This window comes from Arvicola amphibius, chromosome 10 (genome assembly GCF_903992535.2).
Source record: "Arvicola amphibius chromosome 10, mArvAmp1.2, whole genome shotgun sequence".
In the NCBI taxonomy this organism is placed as follows: domain Eukaryota; kingdom Metazoa; phylum Chordata; class Mammalia; order Rodentia; family Cricetidae; genus Arvicola; species Arvicola amphibius.
In genome coordinates, this window is record NC_052056.1 from 58,850,146 (window position 1) to 58,875,781 (window position 25,636).

The window sequence follows — 25,636 nt, forward strand, 5'->3', positions numbered from 1 at the left end:
CAGATACGCAACACCACAGCCAGGTCAGGATTATTATTTTATATGCATGGGTGTTTGTCTGCATGTATATCTGTGTACAACATACATGCATTGTCTACAGAGGGCAGAAGAGGGCTTCAGAGTCCCCCCAAGACTGGAGTTACAGACAGTTGTGTGCTGACATGTGGGTGGTGGGCATTGAACCTGAACCCTCTGGAAGAGCTGACAGGGCTCTTACCCACCTAGCCATTTCTCTGGCCCCAGGAGTACTTTAAAAACAAAGAAACAAAATGAAAAGAAAATATTTTATTTATTTATTTTGTGTGTGTATGTAGAAGCCAGAGGAGAACTTCCAAATGACAATTCTCTCTTGATACCATGTGGGGTCTGGAGATTGAACTCAGGCTATCAGGCTTGGTGGTGGGTGGCCTTTACCCATTAAGCTGCATCACCAGCCCAGAGGACTACTTTTGATATGAATGATGATCTTGGTCTTAGGTATGATCATGCATTAACAAAGACATACAGGCATGCAGTCAACAAGCAATGCACAACCAATTCTGCATCACGACATTGCCAGGCGTGCAGGACTGATCTGAATGTTCTTTTTGTCTAGCTTTATGGCTTTCTGTGTACTCAGCCCATTTTCCAGAATGCATGAAAGAGGGTCATGGGTACCTTTATTTAAATAGGCTAGCTTGGTCACCATGTCACTGCTTCTGGCTCCTACTGGAACTCTGGAAGGAAAGAGACCTCCAAACTTCTTAGATGCACTCCTTGAGCAAGTTATTCTCTCTGAACCCTGGTTTCCTCATATGGAAACTAGGGGCTTGCCTTTGTGTGGTTGCAGGGTTTGCAATAACTCCTGACCTTTGCCAACATTGTTCCTCATTCCTAGCTGGGTCTCTCTCTTTCAAAGAGCACTATTAACTAAAAAGCTTTCCCACAGTTACCACGTTCAATATAACCCATGTGCTGATTATATCTGATTACATCTGAACGGGGCTATATGTAGTCCCACATATCTAATCCAATGTGAGGATCCTGTGAACTAATATTTCTGTAAGTACAGCGACAATAGCTCAGAGAACAATGTCCCCAGTATCAGGTTGTTGTGACCCTAAAGAAAGAGCTGGATATACTCACACTTCCAACTATACTCCAAGGGGCAGGGAGGGTCTCTATCACTGTCAGATATATAACAACTAGATACTAGAAGACATCACATTGGCAACACATATTGTGAATGCCATAGTTTGTTATGTGTAGTGTAATAAGTGCAAAAGTTTCAAAAGACAGGAAATAAAAATCAAAGCTATCATTAAGTACCAATTCTTGGAACAGAGATGAGAATGGTACCCAGCTGTCTCTGTCCACAGATGTCCTGTTTGGAATTGTACAGTGTTTTAAAAATACTTAAACTAATTTGTTTGTTTGTTTGCTCTTTAAACTAGGAGATTTCACATTTTAAAAAAAAATCTATATTTTTGCCATTTTATAAGAAACTCAGACTGGATCTGGCGGAGATGACTAGTTGAGGTACACACTGGCTGCTCTTATGAGACGGCCTGCTCTCACCAGTGCCCACATCACCAGCCTGACTAGCTGAGCTCTCCAGGGCTATAGTGTTATTGCAGTCTCATCAGCTTCTACACATGGATTCCTGTGGACCTTCCTGTGAAATCATGAACTCAAGAGAAGACCTTAACAGCTGACCCAGTAAGACAGCCACCAGCACAGAAGGCAAGAGACAACTTTCAAACTCAGGTTATTTTGGTAGAGAGTCAGAGCAAAGGGGGTAAAAGGGAGAAGCAGACAGACTTTGTCCTGTTTCAAACATAAACTTATGGCAGCAATCTGAGAGAACAAAAGTTAAAGCTGGACCACGTATCAAGCCTAGGATACCGGTAATTAGATTCCCCCTGTGGCAAAGCAGGCCCTGCACATGCACACACGACATCCACACAAGAATCAAGTCCATCTTACAAAGTCCAGAAGTGCACCAGGGTTTACGCCAGACTTGAAAGGGGTCCTCTCTGGAAAATGCAGACAATTTAGTAATATGCCTTATTTCTTTTATGATACATCACTGTGACAATTTGAACATGGGTGTTCTGATAATGTAAAGTAAAACATGGTTATGAGCCCTCTTTCCCAAACACACTGTCTTTTTATAAGGAGTAACTTTTCCGAGTTCTCCTGTAGGTCAGGACTGTTACCGGACAGTCACCCGACTGTTCACTGTGTAGAACAGCTCTCAGTGGGGGAAAGTTCCAGGAGTCTTGGCTTTCATATCCAAGCTTCAAAATAAAATGTGCTTATAAAAAGCTACAGTGGATAGGGCACTGCTCGCTCTGCCAAAGAAGCAGGTAATAAGAGAGAGTTCTTCCCACATATTAAAAAGTTTCCACATGAATATTAATCAATGCTTTAAGAATGCCATCCAATGTACTGCAGAACACTCCTGTTTAAACACACTGTATAGGTGAAACCTTTTAACTTCTCTTGGCTGACATATCTTAGCAATGCTCATGATGCATGCCAATCTCTTAACTTTGACAGTAGGAAACAAGGATCTTTAAATTCATCCAGATAATAACACTGATTGTACGCCACTGGTATTATTTAACTCAAAAAGGAGAGAAAAGGCATGCGACATGTTTTTCAACAAGGGTGAACCTGGGACATGCTGTCACAGTGAAAATCTCTCTAAAGGGTGAGCCCACGTGGCCTCATGACTGGTCGTTAGAACCACCAATTTCTACCTCTGTACCAGACGGTGAGAGGACCGTGAATGCCACCCCCACTATCAGGATTTGTTTAAAACTAACAACCCTTTATTTAAAAAACAGCAGTCCAAGTACTCCTACGTTTTCTGACTGCTTTCTTGAAAAAGTATCATGGTCATTCACTAACCATGAGAAACCACACACATGAGAATCAAACTGGATGAAATAAAGGAAGGCTCAGAATCTTAAGCCAGTTCACATGAAAAGTGGAGATGAGTGCTGGCGTTCACCTGCTAACAACTCTCCCTGACATCACAACTATGGGCACAGTTATGTGATACAAGCTTTGTTTTGCATGTTATTGCTCAGGTCACTCCCAGCCATGAAACTGCATTTGTTTATTTGGGAAACTATTACTTTAAGTTCAAGCAATACTTTTCTTCCTTCACTCCTGTTCCCTTGATGTCAAAAGCCAAGCATTTTTGTGCAAGTGACCAGATTTGGCCCTGAACACACTGCCCACTACTGACAGACAGCTGCAATGCATATATTAAGACACCACCCAATAGTGTATATACCTGAAGAGGATGTACTCTAATAAGTTATTGTCAGAATTATCAAAGATAGGAATGATGCAGAGCACTCCTTAAAATCCATTATAAACAAGAACCATTAGTATTTTAAAGGACTAAAATGCAAAATGCACAAAATTCCCTGAAATCTGGGACCTGAAGCAAAGAGAAAGAAGCAGGTCACTCTGCTGCCTGGAAGGACTGGAACTGCCAGGGCAAGCCAAGGCAAGCGTGGCTGTACTCCTGAGAGGCCCCAGCAAAGCGGCCCAGACACTCCCTACGAGGCCCAGCCCTTCCTCTGAATGGCATTTCTCAGAACGAAGACAGTAATGTAGGCTTCTAGAGAATTGATCTGGTGTTTCTTTTCATGATGAATCTGACACCTGGGGATGCTGCGTCAGATTTTATCCTCAGGAATAAGAAAGCAAAAGAAGTACCAGGAGAAGCTTCACGTGCTGGATGTTTGCAGGGGAATGAGCTCAGCAAGATGAGGACGATGTAGGGCACAGTGTGAAGTCCAGAGAAGAAAAAGACTAACAGTAAAGAAAACTTCCTGCTTTTGGTGAGCTTGGACTTACTCAACTATAGACTGACCAGGGGAGTGGGAGGGGGTTTGTGCTACATTCTGTATGGAGTGATGATAATGTTGAACAGTTTACAAAGACAGTTTTAGTTCTTAAACAATGACTGATCTCTCACTAGAGGACATCATATTCTGAGTGATCCAACATGCTCCAGGAGAGCCTGACAAGAGATGAGAGGGGTGACTGTGGGAGAAAGAGGCAGCTTGAGATGGCAGAAGTGCACCTAGGCCAAGCCTAATGGATCTAAGTGTTTGCAATATTTTGATGTAGAATACTAGAACTTGGTAAGCAGATAACAGAGAAAATAAAAGACATTCTGATTTTGTCCCAATCACTCAAGATTGGTAATGGCAAAAGAACAATTTAGCACAGATAAGAAATACAATCACCAAGCACCCGCAAAGATCAGACATGAAAATGAGTGCTGCCTCTACCCAAGAGCTGTCTAAAGTTTGACAGTGCTTGATTAACAATCAAATAATGAAGTTTTTTGCCTCTAGGAGTGGGCTAATTTTAAAAGTGAAGGTGATGTGCATCCACCTACAGGAGTATTTAAAATAGAAAGTAAGGAAATAGATGGAATGGGAGAATGTCAGATGCCTAGCTTTCAAGGGGACTACAGGATACTGAGCTGTGTCTCAACAGTATGAGATGGCTGGAGTATCACTGTGGGGAGGGGACAAGAGAGACCAACATAGTCCAGGTACAGCATTCAAGACAATGACACTTGTATAGACACAGTATCTCAACCCCCTCCTTGAACAATAAGGAATCAAAGTTGATCTTTCTTTCTTTCTTTCTTTGTCTTCCTTCCTTCTTTTTTTTTTTTTTTTTTTTTTGAAACAGGGTTTCTCAGTAGCTTTGGAGCCTGTCCTGGATCCGCCTGCCTCTGCCTCCTGAGCACTGGGATCCACCACTGCCCGGCTCACAGCTGCTCCTTCTGCCTCACCATGCTTGTGGGTAGCATGCTGTGCATATAGACCCCCAGTGGCAGGAGGAGCAGCATGGGAACTCTGTGAACCTAACTGGAGGACTCAGCATAGAAGAATAAAAAGGAGGGCCCGGGAGGAAGAAAGGAAAACTAGCTGTAGAATGAGCCTTCTTCCTTCAGTGTCCTTTCTGAGCTTTCACCGGCTTCTGACTGGTTTCTAGCTCCCTCCACCTTGTTTTCTTTCACACATTCTTACTTTACAGCTGGGAGGCAGGAGCAGGACAGACAAGAAAAGCTTGAGGAGGCTGAAGGGCTCTGTCCTAGATTGAAAGTGTCAGAGACAAACCATCAGCCACATGCCTCCATGTTCTAGAATGCCGAGTTCCATTTACCTGATAATAGTACAATCGTCCAGGGCAGGCACATTTCTAGAGAAGTCCCAGGTAGAGAGCTTTTGCACAGCACTGTCTCAGGTGGAAACCTCCTACACAACCCCAGGGCTGCTGTAGGCACCATGCAGCAAGGACCACAGCGTGAAGCAGATGTAGTTCCCAACACCTCTCTAACAGAACAAATGAGAAGCTGTTTCATTTCCTAGATGCTGAGACTTCAAATCCTTGAAGGCAGACTACGTCTCCAGCTTCCTTTAAGAAAACACCAGAGCCTACATGGGAATTGTACTGAGAGGTTTAAAGGAATTCTAAGGATCTCCTTAAATCTGTAGGAATGAAATAGGGATCTCTGGAGCCCACTATCTTAGGATTGTCTCTACATTATCTCCCCCAATTAGGAATCCCAGATCGTTTTGTTGTAGCTTCCTCTGTCATCCTGTGACCTGCCAGTACCAGGGAGGAAATTCTAGGGAGGCCACCAGAACACTCTGGCAGCCAGGGAATGGCATTATTATCATTTAAAGATGTGGCCATTGACTATTTTTAAAGCTGATTTATTTTATGGCTTGCCAGGATGTAGAGGTACCATGAGCAGGCAGTGACTGTGGAGGTCAGAAGAGGGCATTAGATTCTCTGGAACTGGGGTTATAGATGGCTGTGGGTGCTGGGAACTGAACCTAAGTCCTCTGGCATAGTAGTCAGTACGCTTACCTGCTGAGCCATTTCTCCAGCCTACCACTGACCTTTTACTGTTGTTGAGACAGGGCCTTAAGTATCCCACGTTACCTTCCAAATCCCTATCTAACTGATGAGCAGTTTGAACTTCTGGTTCTTCTGCATGCATATGCTGCCATACCTCATTTATGAACTGGGCTTACTGAATGCTAGGTAACTCCTGCTACATCCCCCAACCCCAGCCACTGATTTCCCTCCTAAGGAGCTAGAATGCCTGGACTTTGTATAGGGACATGATAACGGGAGAACTATAGAACCCTACATTCCTAGGTATCTGCTAGTAGTACAGAAGTTAACTGACATACCAGGAATGGAGCCCAGAGGAGCCAGCCTGAGAAATAAAACACATCAAGTATAGATGAGAAGACCTGGAGAGCAGGGCTGCTCAAGGCTCTTAGAGCTCCCACACCCCAGATGTCTGCCCTGCTAAGTTTCAGTACTGCACTGATCCCAAACCTCCTTTGTATGCCCCAAGTCCTCCTTTCTATAGGTCACTGTATTTTGAAGGTATGTAGCTTTTTGAAGTTTTTATTTTATTTTTAAAAGATGTGTATGTGGGCTAGAGAGATGGCTCAGTGGTTAATACTTGGTGCTATTGTGGAGAACCCAGGTTCAGTCCCCAGTACCCACATTGTGGTTCACAAACTATAGTTCCAGGGGTTCTAATTTTCCTTTTTGGCCTCCATGAGGCATCAGGCACACATGTGATGCAACATACATATGTGCAGACAAAACAATCCATATACATGTGATAACTAAGTGAATCTTTTAAAAACTTAAAAATATGTGTATGTATGTGTGTCTGTGTATAGGTATATGCATGAGAGCAGGTTAGGAACATACCCAGGAAAGACCCAATCCTGTATCTCTACAAATCAAATATATATTCTACCAAAATGTCTAGTCTACTTTTGTACACACTAGAATTGAGAAATACTGTTGTAACTCACTAGAATGTTTTCATTAAAAAGTTTGTCTAGCATGATTCAAATATAGTATTTAAAAAATATTGTTGACACTTGATAAACATATATGAACACAAGCTTTACACAAGACTGCGGGGCTGTAGTCTCTGTCGGGCCTGCTGCTCCCTTACAGTGTCCTCAATTCACTTCTCCTTTTTATAAATAAACATGTGAGAATAATCTAAGAAAGAATTTGGGAACAAGGACTGACATGGGAAGTAAGACCAACAGAACACAGGTATCTTTAGGGCATTTCTCAAAGCTTAGAACTCATAAGATTATCTGAAAAATGTTCATTCCTTGGCCCAGATATCCTCTATATCCAAAGTGGGATCTGAAATTTGCATTGTAAATAAACATTCTTAGTAATTTTGGTCCAAATGGTTCATGAATCCTAACTTTAAAAAGTTTGACAACTTTAAAGCATATAAGCCAGTGAAGTAGAGAGATTCACCCAAGAGCCATCAGCACAGTAACAAAACTTGAGAAGTTGGACCGGGGATCTCAGTGGTAGTGTTTGCCTACCATACTTGAAAGCTTGGATTCAATCCCCAGCACTGGATAAAACCAGGCATGTTGGCACATGTCTGGGATCACTGTTCTCAAGGTAGAGATAGAAGGATAAGGGCATCCTCTGCTACTTGGGAATTCAAGGCTAGCTTAGGAGTTATGAGATTTTGTGAGACAGCTGATTTCACTTGTTAACTTGACACAACCTAGAATCGCGAGAAGAGTCTCAGTGAGGGATTGTCTAGATCAGCAGTTCTCAACCTATGGGTCACAACCCCTTTGGCAAATCTCTATCTCTAAAAATAGTACAGTTCATGATAGTAGCAAAGTTACAGTTATGAAGTATCAATATTACAGTTATGTACTCAAAATTAGTTATGGTTGGGGTCACCACAACATGAAAAACTATATTAAAAGGTCATAGCATTAGAAAGGTTGAGAGCACTGGTCTAGATGAAGGTGGCTTATGGGAATGCCTATGGGTGACTGTCTTGATTGTTTCTGATGTAGGAGGATGCAGCCCACTGGGGGTGGCACCATTTCCTTCTTCTGGGTCCTGGACCCTATCAGTGTAGAGAGTGGGCCCTGCTACTGACTGGATGTGAGGAGCTCCTGTTTAACTTACCCACACAACAATGTAATATGGAACTCTAAGTGGAAATGCCCTTTCTCCCTTAATGCTGCTCTGTCAAGGTGTTTTTATCACAGCAACAAAAAGGAAACTAGAAGGCCCTATAACACAAAAGGAAACAAAGTACACAACAAAACAAAAACTCAAAAGCAAAGTGCTGCAGATAAGTCCTGAGGGGAGGCCTACCACTGATCTGCACAAGTTGTGCAACCGATTTGGTGGGAGACTTGTACTGAGTACACACATGGCAAGATGAAGTGTTGAAGAGGAAGCACGGCCTGGGTCCTATGCAGTGCAAAGGGTGAGAATAAGGCAACTGTGATGCAGGTCAAGACCCCGGACTCAAACCCAACTCCAAATCTGCCCTTTGCTGATGTGAGAGTAACTTTGCCTCTCTAGCTTCCAAACTAACAGAGGGCCCAATATAGGGTACTCATATACATAAATAAATCCGATGGTGTAAATGTCCGGAAGCCCAGAGTGTACCACAAAGAGGTGCCAAATAAGCTGCCTGCAGTGATTGAAAGAGTGTGGGGAAACAGCCCTTGCTCCAGTTGTGGTAAATGGTAAGGAAAGGGGTCGAGGTTCTATCTTTGGGGTTCAGTTTTATTTTGTGCAAGTCATCCCCAGTAAGGGGGTAGATCTTCTTCATGGCCCTTGGCTGGAAGTCTTGAACTTCCCCAACTATTTTCCACAGAAGACCTGGGGCTTCTCCACCAAGAGCATAGTGCTCTAAAAACTCAGGGACTGGGTTTTCAGAGGGCCGAGTCAAGGAAAAAACAGAACAGTGGTCTAGCTGTGTGTCTAAGAGTTTGAGGCCAAGCTTAGCTGTTTCAGAACAAGCAAGTGAGTTTTGTTTCTGAAGGAAGTCGCAGTGAGAAACAGAAAGTGAACTCTTGCCCATTGCAAATCATTTTAAAGATCTTGGCCCTGTCTCACACTCAGATCCAAGAGAGAATGAGGGACCAAGTACCAGCAGAAGCCAGATGTGGAAGCAGCCAGGTCAGATTGGGGATAGAAGGAAGCCCGGGGACAGACTAGGTTAGCGAGCTGTGGACCGCCTCTTGTAACTTCCCTCTCACCTCCATGCTGATGGTTGCACCACAGCTGCTCTTTGTTCATATGTATAATCTCTTTAGAAGGAAAAGCTTTAGTATAGCTTCCTTCCTTCCTTCCTTCCTTCCTTCCTTCCTTCCTTCCTTCCTTCCTTCCTTCCTTCCTTCCTCCCTCCCTCCCTCCCTTCCTTTCTTTTAGTCAGGGCCTATCTATTTATCCCTGGCTGTTTTCAAACAGAGATCAGCCTGTTTTCTGCCTCCTAAGTGTTGGGATTAAAGGTGAACGTCACCAGGCAGACCCACCTAAGATACTTTCTCGACAACCTTGTTACTGTGGTGTCACAAGCTGAGACTGGGTCCTTATGGTGTAAGAGAAAACTCTCTGATCATCTTAAGCTCCACAATGTGACAACTCAGGCTGGTGTGGTAGCACACATGGGACGGGAAGCAGGAGGATCAAGATTCTTTTTTTTTTTTTTTTAATATTTATTTATTTATTATGGATACAATATTCTGTCTGTGTGTATGCCTGCTGGCCAGAAGAGGGCACCAGACCTCATTACAGATGGTTGTGAGCCACCATGTGGTTGCTGGGAATTGAACTCAGGACCTTTGGAAGAGCAGGCAATGCTCTTAACCTCTGAGCCATTTCTCCAGCCCCGAGGATCAAGATTCTAAAGAGTTAACTCTGAGGCAAGCCTGGGCTGCATAAGAGCCCACTTTTTTTAAAAGGAAGGAAGGGAAGGGAAGGAGAGAAGGAAGGAGTACACTTCAACATAAAAGTCAGATCTTGAAAGGTTTATGATTTCGACCTCAGCACATTACAAAATTACAGGAAAAAAACAAAAACAAAACACCTTTAATCCCAGCACCAAGGAGGCAGAGGCAGACAGATCTCTGCGAGTTTGAGGCCAGCCTAGTCTAATGAGTGAGTTCCAGGACAGCCAGGGCTACACAGAGAATCCTGTCTTGAAAAACAAAACAAAACAACACAACAACAAAAACATAAGAGGAATTAGCACCGCAGGCAGAGTAAGAATCAAACCCACAGAGAATGTAACTTTTCAGCAAGTGGATGACTTGCTGTCCCCTTTAGGGAAGACTATGACAAAGAAACTGAGAAATATGGAAACTGATACAGTATTTATGCGGTTCCCACGGTTACAGCACAGGCTGGATAAGACAAATACAGCTACTTTTCAGATGCTTCAGGAAATGGAAGGGAAGTCATATGCAATGTTGGACACAACAAATGGAATTACAATTTCTAAGAAACCTCAAGACAGAAAAAAAATAGCATTTGGTTAAGACACGGGGCTTAAGAACAGATAAGAGATAGCAAACAGCCTGGCCCCTGAAAACACAGTAAAAGGTTTTTCAATTTAGCTGTCAGGTAACTGGTGTGTGTGTGTGTGTGTGTGTGTGTGTGTGTACTGGAATCAACAAAATGACGAATGAGTAGTTCTGTCTAGAGCAAAGAAATAAAATCCTGGGTCAGCAAAAACGCTGAATTCTATTTATTCAAGAAAAGAATAAGTCAAGTAATCAATAGAGTGCACTAAACAAAGGATCCTGAAACACAAGGATACAGAGGCGACAAGAAGACGGTGAAATTCGCTACACTAGGTCTTCAGAAACTGGCAGGTTAACGTTAGCAGAAATTGGATCCCTTGGGCTGCAGAGAAACAGCTATGAGTACCTGTATGTAATGAGTATATCCAGTAACACTCAAATGTGATATTATATTTGGAACCACCTGCTAAATGTCAAGTCTGCACATCTGGCAGGCAGTGTGGTTACCAGAGCTGATGGCCAAGTCTAGCACCCATAATCTACAAAGAAATCTAATCGCTTTTAGACAATGTGTTTCGATGGTCTGTTTAGGTAATCTGGGAATCTAATGGAATTGCTTTATTTGAGCTGCAAGTATTTTTGGGAGCTTGTCCACCTGCTTTGGCAACCATGTTAAATAAGCAGAAGAGTGGTCACAGAGACAGCTAAAGCATTAACACCTGGATAATCAATATCGGACTGTATTTGCAAAGTGACTGAACAGTCTTCATTGGACAATATTTTGGCTCCACGTACTGCATCTCATTACTGAATCCACATAATCATCTGTTTAAGGTGTAAGTAAGCAGCTAGGCTTGGTGGTACAGGCATGTAATTCTAACTGCTCTGGAGGCTTAGCCCTAGGATCACAGTAAATTAAGGTCTATGTGGGACAAAAGAATTCAAGGGTGACATGAGTGACTTAGTGAGATGCTACCTCAAAATAAAAATGTGAAAAAGAGGACTGGGGACGTGGCTGAGTGGGAGAATGCTTGTCTAACACGCATGAGGCCCTGGGTTCAACCCATAGCACTGGGGAATAATACAATTGAATTGCAACTAGGAAATACTTTAGGTTATTTGAAAATATTGGCAAATAAAATTAGGAGTTATTGGTTACAATGAAAAAAATTATAGTATAAATATATATTGTATAAATATATAGTGTACTATACAGTGTAGTATACAAAAAATGTAAGAGGAAGAAATATACATTAAAAATACGTGGCCGGGCAATAGTGGCTCATGCCTTTAATCCCAGCACTTGGGAGGCAAAGGCAGGTGGATCTCTCAGTTCGAGGCCAGCCTGGTCTACAGAGCGAGTTCTAGGATAGCCAGGGCTACATAGTGAAACCCTGTCTCAAAAAACAAAACAAAATAAACAAACAAACAAAAAAAGAAACAAAAAACTAAAGAAAAAAGTGTGTAAAAAAACTCTAAATGAGCCAGGCGGTGGTTGCACACACCTTTAATCCCAGCACTCAGGAGGCAGAGACAGGTGGATCTCTGTAAATTCAAGGCCAGCCTGGCCTATAGAGCCAGTTCCAAAGCTATAGAGAAACACTGTCTTGAAAACAAAACAAACAAAAAAAAAGAACTCTAAATGAAGACATTACATGGTATTATAAGTAACACAACTTCCCTAACTCTGTGACAATTACAAATGAGAACAGAGGGTTGTATTTATACTAGAATTTAATTTCCTTTTACAACTTTTAAAACTGTGGTTACTAGCCGGGCGGTGGTGGCGCACGCCTTTAATCCCAGCACTCGGGAGGCAGAGGCAGGCGGATCTCTGTGAGTTCGAGGCCAGCCTGGTCTACAAGAGCTAGTTCCAGGACAGGCTCTAAAAAAAGCTGCAGAGAAACCCTGTCTCGAAAAAAAAAAAAAAAAAACTAGAAAAAAAAACTGTGGTTACTAAAAGTAGGTACACAATTATTTTGCATGCTTCCTGCATAGTAAGTATAGATAGATCTTGAAAGAATGAGAGATTAATAAATAAAGTCCATGGATCTGCTAATTCCATGTGAATATAAGAAAATGATAGTTTATTAATCCAAGCTGTTTAAACCTTGGTTAAGACTTCATTAGCTATGTACATTTTTACCTGTATATCATGTGGGTCAATTTTAAAAGAGTTAGAAAAAAAAGCCTCCTTAGCTGAAATGCAAATGAGACTGTCAAAAGAGATTATGACCGTCACTAAAGTTTTGACAGAATTTCAGAATAAAGAACAAAGAATACACAAGATTCAAGTTAAAAGATAGATAAGCAATTGCTAGAAACTCAGGGAATCCCATGGTGATGCTAACAGGCTGTAGAGATTGTACGCCAAAGATAAGTCTTTGTACCTGCCAATACTCTAACTCCAGGTAACAATAGATAAAAAAACAAACCTGTCACTGGAACAGCAGAATCCTCCTCAAAACAACGTGAAACAAACCAATGTTTGCCTAGGGATTCACACCTGAGGGAATGATGGTTTTCTCCCAGTTCTGGTGGTGAGGGTTCCTGGACCTACATGAGCCACCTGGCACATGTAGAAATGCCATTAGCCCAGACTAGTGGGCTGGAAACAAGTTTGCTTCTCTTGGTACCACAAAAACAGAAGTGTTCCCCATCCTCTCCAAATGATGCAGAAGCCAATGAGCTGGATACAGACAGACACCGAGGCAAACAACTGAGCTGCTGAGAATATGCACACCCAACCTCCATGGGAACTGAGACTCCAGGTCTTCAATGCTGGTTCAGCTCTCTCCTGAGCAACAGTGAAGACTGGGATTATGTTTTTCACTTTTGACCTATCTATAGCAGTATACATGAACTTTAACTTGGTAATTCTGAAATGATCTGAGTTCTGTCTTCAGCCAAAACAAACACGTACATGAAGAGCTCACTGCTGATATTCCCTTTACTCACCTCTTTGACACTATGTGTTACTGCCCATATTAGGAAAACTCTTGACATCACCTGGAAAGAAGTCAGGACAACAGAAGATGGCACAATTCCTGGAAGAAATTTAGGATGTGTAAATTAATGTACTTTTAAAAAAATCACACAATATGTTTTATCACATAATATGTTTTCCAAAACTTTCAAATTTAAATGTCTATAGTCAACACCATCTACAGCAACTGACACCTACTATGTGGCTATAGATTAAGTCTGGCAATATCACTGAAAAAATTTCCCTGCCCCAAGCAGTAACATTGTTCATGACAACTGAGGAAGCTGGATGGCTACCTTTCTTAAGCCTTCAGAGTCGGTGACCAAATACAATATTTTTAATACTTACAGACAAAACAAAACCACCACCCGACCATTAAATAAGGACCCTGATGGTTCATTTTCTAATATGGCTTTCATGATGACTAAGCAACTATGGGCAGGAAATCAGTCCTACTTACGTCTAACGAATGCTGAAAGTTCCTGGATATAAAACTTAAATATTTGTCCAACAAGACTAGCAAAAATCAAAGCTTGCCGGGCGATGGTGGCGCACGCCTTTAATCCCAGCACTCGGGAGGCAGAGGCAGGCGGATCTCTGTGAGTTCAAGGCCAGCCTGGTCTACAAGAGCTAGTTCCAGGCCAGGCTCTAAAAAAGTTGCAGAGAAACCCTGTCTCGAAAAACCAAAAAAAAAAAAAAAAAAAAAAAAAAAATCAAAGCTTATCTTAAAACAATTTTTCTCACCTTGTTCACTGCAAGCATAAGTCTAATTATCATCTCAATACACTGTTTATAACATGGGAACATCTTTATTTTAAGCAATCATCAAATTCTACTAAGTTTATACTTCTTTGACTTCAAATGCTATAACCACAACCCCTACAACATGTAGCATTCTTGCCCCTTTGTTGTTGTTGTTTTGTTTTGTTTTTCGAGACAGGGTTTCTCTGTAGCTTTGAAGCCTATCCTGAAACTAGCTCTTGTAGACCAGGTTGGCCTTGAACTGACAGAAATCCAGACCCAACTGCCTCTGAGTGCTGGGATTAAAGACGCACACCACCACTGCCTGGAGAATTCTTACCTTATTAAAACCCCCAAATAAGCCATCATTTGGAAACATTCTCTTTGTGATGTTAAACTAGCATGGAACTGCTTTTAAAATGAGATTTGAAAGCCAGCAGCCCTTCTGATTCCCTCTGACCTCACTACTGCCAATGCCTATTCTCACTTGCTAGACCCCTGAGATTGAACATGGGACATTTGGCACCTTCCAGGAGCCTTCATCGCAGTCAGTATCTGTCTCCTTTAAAACCAACCTTATCTTCAGCACAGCCAGTGGACCATCTGTACCCTATGCCATCTCTATTCTTCAGCACACTCACTGGCTATCCTGTACCATTTCAACTCTTCAAGCTCCCTAAAATACAGTCTTTGAACATTTATACAGCAGGACAAACTTTCAAAGACCATGTACGAGTCAGATGGAGCTACAATTGTCACCACAAGCTGGCTACAACAGGAAATCACTTTACATCTATTTAAGGGATGCTAAATCATCCTAAAAAAATGGATTTTTAAAAAGAAACACAGGCTTCAAAGAGGGAGAATTTGCTCCTTAAAGCAAGTATCATGGGAATGTCAAACACAATGTTTGGCATATAGAGGCATGTAGAATGAATAGCAGAAACTGCAAATGCAGAGATAGACAGGTAAATGGAATACATATTGAGTTCAGACAAGAATCTTCACCTTTACACTCACTTGATTTTCAGTAAGCATCAAAGACAATTTGATAGAAAAATGATTTTATTTTCAACAAACTGGTGCAGTTGGGTACTCCCAGGTGAAAACAAAGGACTTACACAAAACCTGACTCGGGAGCTAAGATGGCAAAATGGTTAAGAATGCCTCCTGCTCCTCCAGTTTGTCTCAGCCTCCATGTTGGGTGGGATGCCCAGTAAGTTCAGCTCTAGGGAACCTGACATCTCTCTGGCCTCCTTGGGCACCCACACACATGTGACAGACACACACTGACACACACACATATTTAAAAAAAACCAAAGAAATTAACTCAAGGCTGGGGTTCAACTCAGTGTCAGAGCACTTCCCTATCAGGCCCTGGGGGTTTGAGTCCTTGCCATTCATGCGCGAATGAACACACAGACACAGATACACCCACTCACCACACACACCCATACACCACCTACAGGGCTGAAACCCTAAAACTCAGTAGAAAACAGGTACAAATCTTGAAGGTTTGAATCACATAATAGTTTATGAGATATGGCACTAGGAAAAAAATATATTTGGCTCATAAAATCCAAACGCCGTGTGCTTCAAAGGATACCGAATAGCAAGTGAACAGAGCTCTGTTCCAGTTTGGATATGAGGTTTGGTGCCCAGTTTAACAATGTTCAGAGATGAGCTTTGGGGAAGTGGCTGAACCATGAAGCTATATGCCGCTAAAAGTGCCCTGACCTCAACAATGGGCTAATTCACTGATGAGTTCCTTGACAGGAGAAAGACTTCAGGAGGTAGGCTCTACCTGAAGGACATGGGTGACTGGGGCATGTCCTGAGAGAAGGCCTATTGTCTTTGGATCTTTTCTTGGTTTTTGCATTTTTCCTGCATTCTGCCATCATCAGAGAAATAGCTCCCTTTGTCCCATGCTACCTCTGCCGTGATGCTGCTTTACAGTCCATGGAATAAAAGGGTGAGCCAGGATAACCCTTCAATCACAGTGATGGACGGCTAACACACCATAGCCGGGAAAAGATCTGCAATCTTATCTGACAAATGAGAAACTTTTACAATTCCATAATGAAAAAAATAACCGAATTAAAAAAAATAGTTGAAAGGAATTGAAAAGCCACTGAACATCATTAGTCACCAGGAGACACAGATCGAATGAGACAGACTTCACACCAGCCAGCACAGCATTGCTGTTTGGACTGTGAAACAGTACAGCCACTCGGACAGTTGTCAGTGCCTCAGAGTATTAAACACTGAGTTATATTCGGGCATGCACATGTGCACACACACACACACACACACACACACGTGTGAGTGCACAAAATCTGTTTCCACAAAAATTTGTTTATGTATATTCATAGTGGTGTATATGTGTATATGAACTGAGAATAAGTGTCTGTCAACAGGTAAATGGGTAAACAAAAGGTGGTATACTATTGAAGATAAAGATTAATAAAAACATGGGGCTGGAGAGATGGCTCAGAAATTAAAAGCCCTGGTTGCTCCTCTAGAGGACCCAGGTTCCATTCCAAGACCCCATATGCCAGCTCACAGCTGTCTGTAACACCAGTTCCAGGAATCCAATACCCTCTTCTGGTTTTTGTGGGCACCAGAGACGCAAGTGATACACAGACACACAGGCAAATGAAACATCCACACACATAAATAAAAACTGAAAATAGAATAAAAATAAAGATATACATATTTGAATTTTTCTCAAATAGTTAAAAATATATTAAAAATGAAACAAATGTAAAAAGTAATGAAGCACTGATATATGCCACAATACTGATGAAACTTCACGATACTATACTGAATTATAAGAAATCAAGGGCAAAAGGCCATACAAATTTATATGAAACTACATATGTGGTTATCTGGAGTTTGGGGGGAAATCGGAAGTTACTGTTAATGGATTTCCTTTTGGGGTAATGAAAATGTTCTAAAATTGACTGTGGTAATGGTTGCACAACTCATTTTACACTCTAAATGGGTGGATTATATCTGAATAAAGAGATATTATTAAAAATAATATGAGTGAAGTGCAAAGCCTGGTTACATAATTATGTAACACAGCTAAAGAAACTAATTAGCAAATCAAACATTTAGCTAACACTTTGAGTAAGTTTTACAAAAGAGCTGGAGAATTAGATTTTTATGAGCAGCAAGTATTTGTTGCTTAAGAAAAGATGAACGTTTCTAGCTGCTCCTTTTCCTCCTGCTCCGACCTAAAGACCAGTTTATTACAAAAAACTATGGTTTTGCCCTAATTTTTGCCCATCTTCCTTGTCCATTAAACAGTGTGCTGGCCACTGAGCTGCTGCTGTCTCTCCCAATGCTCCAGGATGCTGTTGTGTTTTGGTGAGCTTCAGAGTCCGGACTTCAGAGCTGTAAGCTCAAAACTGATTTGATCTCACTCACCAGCAAGAATGGAGCACTGGGAAACTGACTTACATTAATCAAATCATGTAAGATACTGTAATAATCCAAATATTAATTTACTCATCTGTAATAGTGGCGTAGCTTTCTAATAATCTGAGGCCAAAATCAGGATGCTCAGACGTGTGGCTTTAAATAGAGAGTAGAAGGACAGTGGAACTCAGCTGAGCACTAGAACCCTTCCTACCCAGGCAATGGGATCTGGGACTTGTGCAGTGAGGCAAGCATTCTACAACCCATGCCCACAAGGGAGTCTTTTATATTTTAAGTATATTTTATTTATTTTATGTATATGAATGTTTTGCCTGCACATCTCTTGTATGTGCACCACAGGTGTGCCTGGTGTCTGAGGTAGTGAGAAGAGGGTGGATGCCCTGGAACTGGAGTATGGATGGTGGTGAGCTGGGAACTGAATCCTGGCCTTCTGCAAGAACAAGTGTTCTTAACTGCTAAGCATCTCTTCACTCTCTAACAAGGAATTCTTGTGTTTTTAGAGACAGGGTCTTATTACGTAGCCCTGGCTGTCCTGGAACTCACTATGTAGACCAGGCTGGCTCTAAACTCACAGAGATTTGCCTGTTGAGATTGAGGCACACGCCACCATGCCCAGCCCAACAAGAGATTCTTAATCACCCCTTCTTTACCATAAAGTACACTTTTCTAGGTAATAAGAGTATTGATATTTGCTTTCTTTTAAAAAACTGCTAAATTAAAAAATATCAGGAAGTTTTCCTTAGAAACAAAATTTGAAATCCAAAACAATGATTTATTCTTTTCCTTTACCTTTAAAAATGTATTTATTATTATTGTATATGTATGGTATGATGTGATGTGTGTGCCATGACATTCATGTGAGTTCCAGGGATGGAACCAGGTCACTGAACTCAGGCTTACGCAGAATGTACTTTACTGGTAGGCTAAGTACCCTTGAAAGCCCTCTGAGCATATTTAAAGAGACATCTGAATTCTAATGCTTGTGCTCTTTGTACTGTCTTCCCTTACATATTTCTCTGACACCCTTCAAAATATCTTGAGTGATACTATTCCTTTAAGTGAATATATTTATCCATTCTCCTTTTATCAGACATTTAAATTACCTCAAATTCCTTGCTATAGTTAAGAGAAGGAATAAAATACTATAAATAACTTAGAATTTTTGAGCATGGATTTGTTCAAGGACTCTTTTCTTGGGGTAGTTTCTCAAGAGTACAAGTACTAAGTCAAATGGTAAGAACGGCTTTAAGGCCCTGAAAACACATTGCCAAATTACTTTCCAAACAGTTTGTTATCAATTTGAATTCCTAATCAGCAATATCCAAGAATGTATGCCTTTGGCAACAAATTTAAATCTTATTCAGAAATAAAAAGCTTATTAATGTTTTCTAGTTTGGCGACTGGCCCTGCTTTTAGGCACTCCTGCACGTGTAGCCAGGGGCCTGGTTCTACCATTTCCCTACACTTATTCTTCATTCCAGCTCAGTGCGGTTGCAACTCACCCCAACAGGACACCCAGCAAACAGCAGTTGAGGCCCTGATCTAAGCACACTCTCAAAATGCCTGCTCCTCTAGGACAGCTGAAATGCCGGCGGTGGGGGGTCCTGGGGATGGAGCTCGGTGGCTGAGCACTTGGACAACACTCATACGGCCCAATGCTCAACCCCAGCACTGAATAACAACAACAACAACAACAACACAAGAAACCATCTAACAAAATATGCCAGAAGGAGCAAGGCACAGTGGTGCATGTCTGAAGTTCCAGGACTGGGAGGCTAATGCATAAGGATTTTAAGTCTAAGGCTAGCCTGGGCTAACATATTAAAACTCTGTCTTAATAACAGAAAAATGCCAGCAATAGCTTAGGGTTTCTATTGCTGTGATAAAACACCATGACCAAAAGCAACTGGAGGAGGAAAGGGTTTATTTCATCTTACTTGTATCCATCATCCAGAGAAGTCAGGGAAAGAACATGGAACCAGGAGTTGAATCAGAGGTCATGGAGGAGTGCTGCTAACTGGAATTGCTCCCCATGGCTTGCTGAGCCTGTTTTCTTACAGTACCAAGGACCACAGCCCAGGTGTGGCACTGCCTATAGTGACATCCTCCTACATCTAATCATCAATCAATAAAATGCCCTAGGCTTGCCCGTAGGCCAGTCTGGTAGGGGTACCCTCTCAATTGAGGTTCCCAACACAAGCTTGTGCCAAGCTAACGCAAAAACTGTATGTAAGGGGGTGTAGTAAAGAAAGTGCTGGCCGGGCGGTGGTGGCGCACGCCTTTAATCCCAGCACTTGGGAGGCAGAGGCAGGCGGATCTCTGTGAGTTCGAGACCAGCCTGGTCTACAAGAGCTAGTTCCAGGACAGGCGCCAAAGCCACAGAGAAACCCTGTCTCGAAAAACCAAAAAAAAAAAAAAGAAAAAAGAAAGTGCTGGATGGCTCCTCCATGGGGTGGGGGAGGTTTCTATTGCGAATAAGACAGAGAGAACATCCAGAGGCATCTAGATGTGTCCAGAGTAGATAGAAAGACACACAGACTGGACATAGCCAGGGTTAGGGAAGCAGGAATAGAAACAGCGAGCAGGAGAATAGAGAGAATGGTTGGGTTATAATACGGAGAATAAGTTGCTGGGAGGGAAATCTGTGAGCCGGAGCCGTTTAGGGTAGAAGTGGGCAGGGTGTAAGAGTGTGTGTTCCAGGATGCCAGCATGGGCTTTATGTATGATGGGTACTGGTGAACAGGCACCACAGGCCTGGAGACTAGCATGGACTTTGATATGATGGTATGTCACTGGGGAGCCATAAGTCCCTTCTCCAGAGACAAGGAGAAGGACTCCTCTTGGTGAAGAGAAAACCCATTTCACAAGTTCCTGAGGAATGCTGGATTTTATCTAACTGCCAGAGATCCTTCTATAGTCCTGCTTGAGAAGAGCCAAGACTGTCACTTCTGGATATATGCACTGCTTTTTGGAGTTTGGGGAATTTGAGTTCTCTTTGAACTTGACATTACAGCCTTTTGTTGATGATAAAAGACAGAGATAATTTCTGCTGCAGCTGTTTTTCAGATGAGGAGGATCAACTTGGTGGTCCAGAAAGCTGGAATGCATGTCAAAGGCGGGGAGGGAGGCGAGTTGGGTGATTGCAGGAGACTTGGGAAATTCTGTCAAACTCATCGCTTTACTGACTGTTGATGAGACAGTGAGCAATCACACTGGTGGGACTAGTTTACATCCAGAACACAAGCAAGAAGGGCCTTTCTGTAAGGAGGACTGGCTGAATGCCGGGGAGCTCCAAGTCAGCCTTAGGTTCCAGCTACACAAACAGCAGAAGACACACATCTTATCTCTGAAACATCTGTCTCAGAGTGAGGCTTGTGGTTATCAGATGCACTTCATAAGAAACTGTCAACCCCATGCTCTTTTCTGGAGGGATGTTGCACAGTGCGATGCTTGCCCTAACTCTCTGTAACCCTTCCATAAAGCTCCAGATGGGAAACCTGCTTTAGACTTTATGTTTGCTCCTTCCCTAATGGTAAGAACTGTATAACTCAGTCACCCTGGTACCCAGAAAGCTTTAAACTAAACCTGAAGCATAAATCCCAGGCAATCAGAGTACAGACAGAAGAGGCCCACTAGATGCCCTTTTTTTTTCTGCTTCTGTACTGGTCCCCCTGTGCTGTGGCCCTTGTTGGAACACAATGTATGGCATGTTGAAGTCAACTGCAGATGTTTTTGTTATTTTCAGGAGTCAGGGATTCTGCAATCTTATTAGTAAACTCCAGATTAAAATTTATTCAATAAAGATTTGCTGGCACCTACTGTCATTTTATTTAACAACTATTTCTGGAATACCTATTCTGTGCCAGGTTCTGTTCCCTTGGTAGGATCCCAACTGTAGAAGACAAAGTTCTGTGTGAGCTTAAACACGGCATGTTGGGAACACTCTTTAAAACAGCTCTCATACTGAGGACTTCTCTCTGAAGGCAATGAAGGTGCTTGGCATTCATAAGTGACAGAATGGTATGATCGCATCACAGGTAAAGAAAGTTGCCATCACGTTTGGTTTAATTCCACTTGGAGGCAGAGGCAGGCAAATTTCTGTGAGTTCGAGGTCAGCCTGGTCTACAGTGCTAGTTTCAGGACAGCCAGAGAAAATAGTGAGATATCTTAAAACAAAACAAAGAAAGCAAGGAAGGAAAGAGGGAAGGAGGAAGGGAGGGAGGGAAGGAGAGAAGGAAAGAAGGACACTACTGTCAGCAACACAATCCCTTAGCTAGGCATGGGTGTAATTTGAGAAATAATGAAGGAATTTTGTTGAAAGGGCAATGAACTCGTGGAGCATTTAGCAAATAAAAGATACACTCTGTGTGTGTAAACTGTATATAGGTAATCTGGCAACCAGTTGCCTATTTATATAGAAATGAGGATTTACTGAGTCATTAAGTCCTGCAGGGTGGAGAAGTCCTGGAAATCCTCCTGCCCAGAGCAGCCCTCAGGTAGGCTGGGTTAGAGGGGCTGGTAGACTGGCCACAGATGAGCAAGACAAGGCTGGAGGTTAAATACTGAAAAGGCAAGGCAGGGATGGGAACAGAGTAGAATAGTGACAACAGGGGAGGAGCCAACGAGCAAGGTCAAGGACACCGGAACCAATGTTAGGTACAAAAGGCAGTCAGTGCCAGAGAATAAGCTAGATGCTGGCAAATGAAACCAAACCACAGAGCCTCCCCACCAGGTACCTGCATACCAAATCATAAGTACTAATGTTAAATACCACCCACCATCAGCAGCAACCAAAGAGAACGGGCAAGTGTATTTAAGAGTAGTATACCTACCCAAGATATTCTGCATAGTAGCAAATGTTAAGAAGACATCATTACAACAGGAAAGAACCTGGCATACAATGCTGACTCAACGTAAGCTTCTTGAGGACACACAAGCTATCGGAATCCATCCAAGTGAAGTAAATCAAAATAGAGAACTCAGAAGTGTTGTGGAATATTCTAAGGTGTGTTATATTTCTTCCTACTGCTTTTGTTTACAATGCAAAGAATTGATACATTTATCTGTGGTTAGGAGGCGGAGTCAGCAACTAGCTGCCAGGAAGTGGTGGGGAGGAACTGATGGAGGACTCTCATTGGTTAATAAAGAAACTGCCTTGGCTTTTTGATAGGGCAGGATTTAGATAGGTGGAGTAGATGGAACAGAATGCTGGGAAGAAGGGAAGTTAGTCAGACGCCATGCCTTTCCTCTCTGAGTCAGACGCCATGAAGCCAGTTACCAGGTCAGACATGCTGAATCTTTCCCGGTAAGCCACCACCTTGTGGTGCTACACAGTTTATTAGAAATGGGTTAAGCAAGATATGAGAGTTAGCCAGTAAAAGGCTAGAGCTAATGGGCCAGGCAGTGTTTAAATGAATACAGTTTGTGTGTTGTTATTTCGGGTGTGAAGCTAGCCATGTGGGATCAGGGTGGGATGAAAAGCAGGCCTGCTAGTCTCATCACTACAAGGAACCATGTGGAGCAGTGTTTAAAGTGAGAGCTGAGCAGAAGGACTGTGGGTTTTTGGGAGACACAAGCAAGGAGAGAAGGTTAATACTTGCTATTGAGTCTCTCTGAGCAAGCAGAATTTCACTTCAACCTTTGAATGCTGAGTTTTATAGAGGGGTAGAGATCTAGATAAAATTTCCCTTGGTGGCTTTGAGAGAGCCGATGTGTGAGGGAACAGAATTCCTGCCAGATGCGGCCCTTGCGGCCAAACTGCTGCTGGTAGCTGCGGGTTGCAGCTGCTGATTAGAACATAGTTGCTTAAGGGGCAGCCACTGTATTAGATGAAAACAACACAGAAGTCTTCCTTAAAGGGGCGCTCTAGTAAGCTTCTGGTGGGATAAGAGCTTAGGCTATCCATGTTCAATATTCCATTTATCAACTAACTCCCTGCCCCATGTTACCATGTGAGAAAAGAATGCTCTTTGGAATATTATCTAAAGTTAATGAAGATTTACTGGTAAAATTCAGAATAATTTTCTTTCCTTTTCCTACCAGTACTGGGGGACAGATCCAGGGATGGACACACGGACACAAACACATGCACACACACAGAGTAAAAAGGTTCTGTGAGTTCAAGGACAGCCTGTGTACCTAGTGAGTTCCAGGCCAGTAGAGACTACACAGAGGCTACACAAAAACAAAAAGCAAACTCCTCGAAGGCCCTTGGTATACACTTGTCAGGTGTCTGCCACAGAGCTGGATCTCTAACCCTACTCTGATTCTAGACTCTTTGTAGTTTCCCACATTACCGTAATTCCTTATAAGGAACATGACTTAAATTTCAAAATTAAAAGTAATATTCTTAACTCAAATTAAACTTTTAGCACTAACAAAAAGATAATTCTGAATGTAAACCAATTGTAATCTTAACACAGAAATTCCTTCAATACTTTCTCCAAGCATACAGGTTAATGACAGCGCAAGAGAAATGAAGACTGGAGAAAGACGTGTGAAGTCAGGGAGCAGGCAGAGCAGACGGCAGAGAGACTGATACCTCTGGGCTTGACTATGATGACGTATTCTACTCTGGACAGACAGTGAGTGGGCCATTCTCTGTTCATCTCCCAGAAAGCAGAAAGGTGACCATGCCTCTTGAGGCTGGAGTACCCAGTCATCTCCAGAAAGCAACTGCTATACAGTTTACACAACCACACGTATGCTACTGAGTTTTGACCAAAGAAATTTGGTGGACTCTTAGGTGGGAATCAAAAGCACAATCACATCATTTATATAACCTCTGGGGGGGAGGTATTTGAGGTTGTCACTTCAAAAATTGGCGCCAACATCCATGGGCACTATGCTCTCTAATGTACACAGGCACTGCACTTTATCTATGCCAGAAGGACAATGTTCTAATGAGTGCATTCATTCTTAAATTTTTATTAAAACAGAAATGAATACAAAGGAGAAACAGAAGAAACAACATATAACAGTACACGTGTCGCTCTTGGTAACAAATGTACAGTAAGCATTAAATCCTGTGAACTGAGGGGACAGTCACTTCAATAGCAGAGGTGCAAATAAATGGAACATGTGTACCCTCAAGGTATGAAGACTGTTACAACAGTTTGTGCCATTCAAACTGTCCAAATCCAGTTCAGAGGCAACCCCACCAAGCTGTTTACTATATGATTGTGCACACCACAGTGAGGGCCCTCATCTCACCAAGTCTGCCTCTCAGCATCAGCATTTTCACGTATAGCCCTGAATGTAATTACTTCATGTGACATTCAAAAGACACAGGAAGACACAGTTTGATCACTACTAGGTCACGCTGTGAGCCAAGAATAACTTAAGACATTTTTCCTTTTAGAAGCAATTCTATAAGGGAACACAATTAAGGAACACAGCCACAGGATGCATGGTACATCTTGGAATACTACTTTTTCCTGGGTTTTTTTAGGGGAGATCCATTTTCACATTAATATTAAAAAGGGACTTTAGGGCTGGAGAGATGGCTCAGAGGTTAAGAGCACCACCTCCTCTTCCAAAGGTCCTGAGTTCAATTCCCAGCAACCACATGGTGGTTCACAGCCATCTGTAATGAGGTCTGGTGCCCTCTTCTGGCGTGCAGGCATACATACAGACAGAATATTGTATACATAATAAATAAATAAATTTAAAAAAAATAAAAAAATAAAAAGGGACTTTAAAAGTGACCCTCTCTACACTGTTGTCAGGCTGCCTGTCTCTACTCTCAAACCTCTTGGTGTAGAAGTAGACTCCTCCTGCTATTACGGAACCTCAGAAGAAAAGCACTAGAACACAGGACCAAAACATAGGGGAGGCTGGGCTGGGGAAAACAGGGAAGGGAACTTTCATACAACCAAAGAAGAGGCAACACCTACGTGGGTGGACATAGAGGCTAGCAAGCTTGTATAAAGTAGGGTATTGATCCTGAGCTCCTTTTCCACCAATACAAGGAAATAATAAGGCTGGTAACCAAGAAGGAGCCAGGAGATTGGCTCTTTGAACCATGTTCTCATACTGAACGACTATTGCTGTGCTGGTTTTAGGTTGCTGGACATTTCAGAGCCATTTC

The 25,636-nt window shown here is 42.3% G+C and overlaps 1 protein-coding gene across 1 annotated transcript in view; it reads right to left on the reverse strand.

The window, feature by feature from the left end:
- Hacd2 (3-hydroxyacyl-CoA dehydratase 2) overlaps nucleotides 1-25,636 on the reverse strand; it is a 95,543-nt gene that overhangs the window by 26,907 nt on the left and 43,000 nt on the right. The window contains exon 4 of the mRNA XM_038345262.2: nucleotides 13,335-13,423. Coding sequence (XP_038201190.1) covers nucleotides 13,335-13,423 — 89 coding nt within the window. The remainder of the gene's footprint in view (nucleotides 1-13,334; nucleotides 13,424-25,636) is intronic.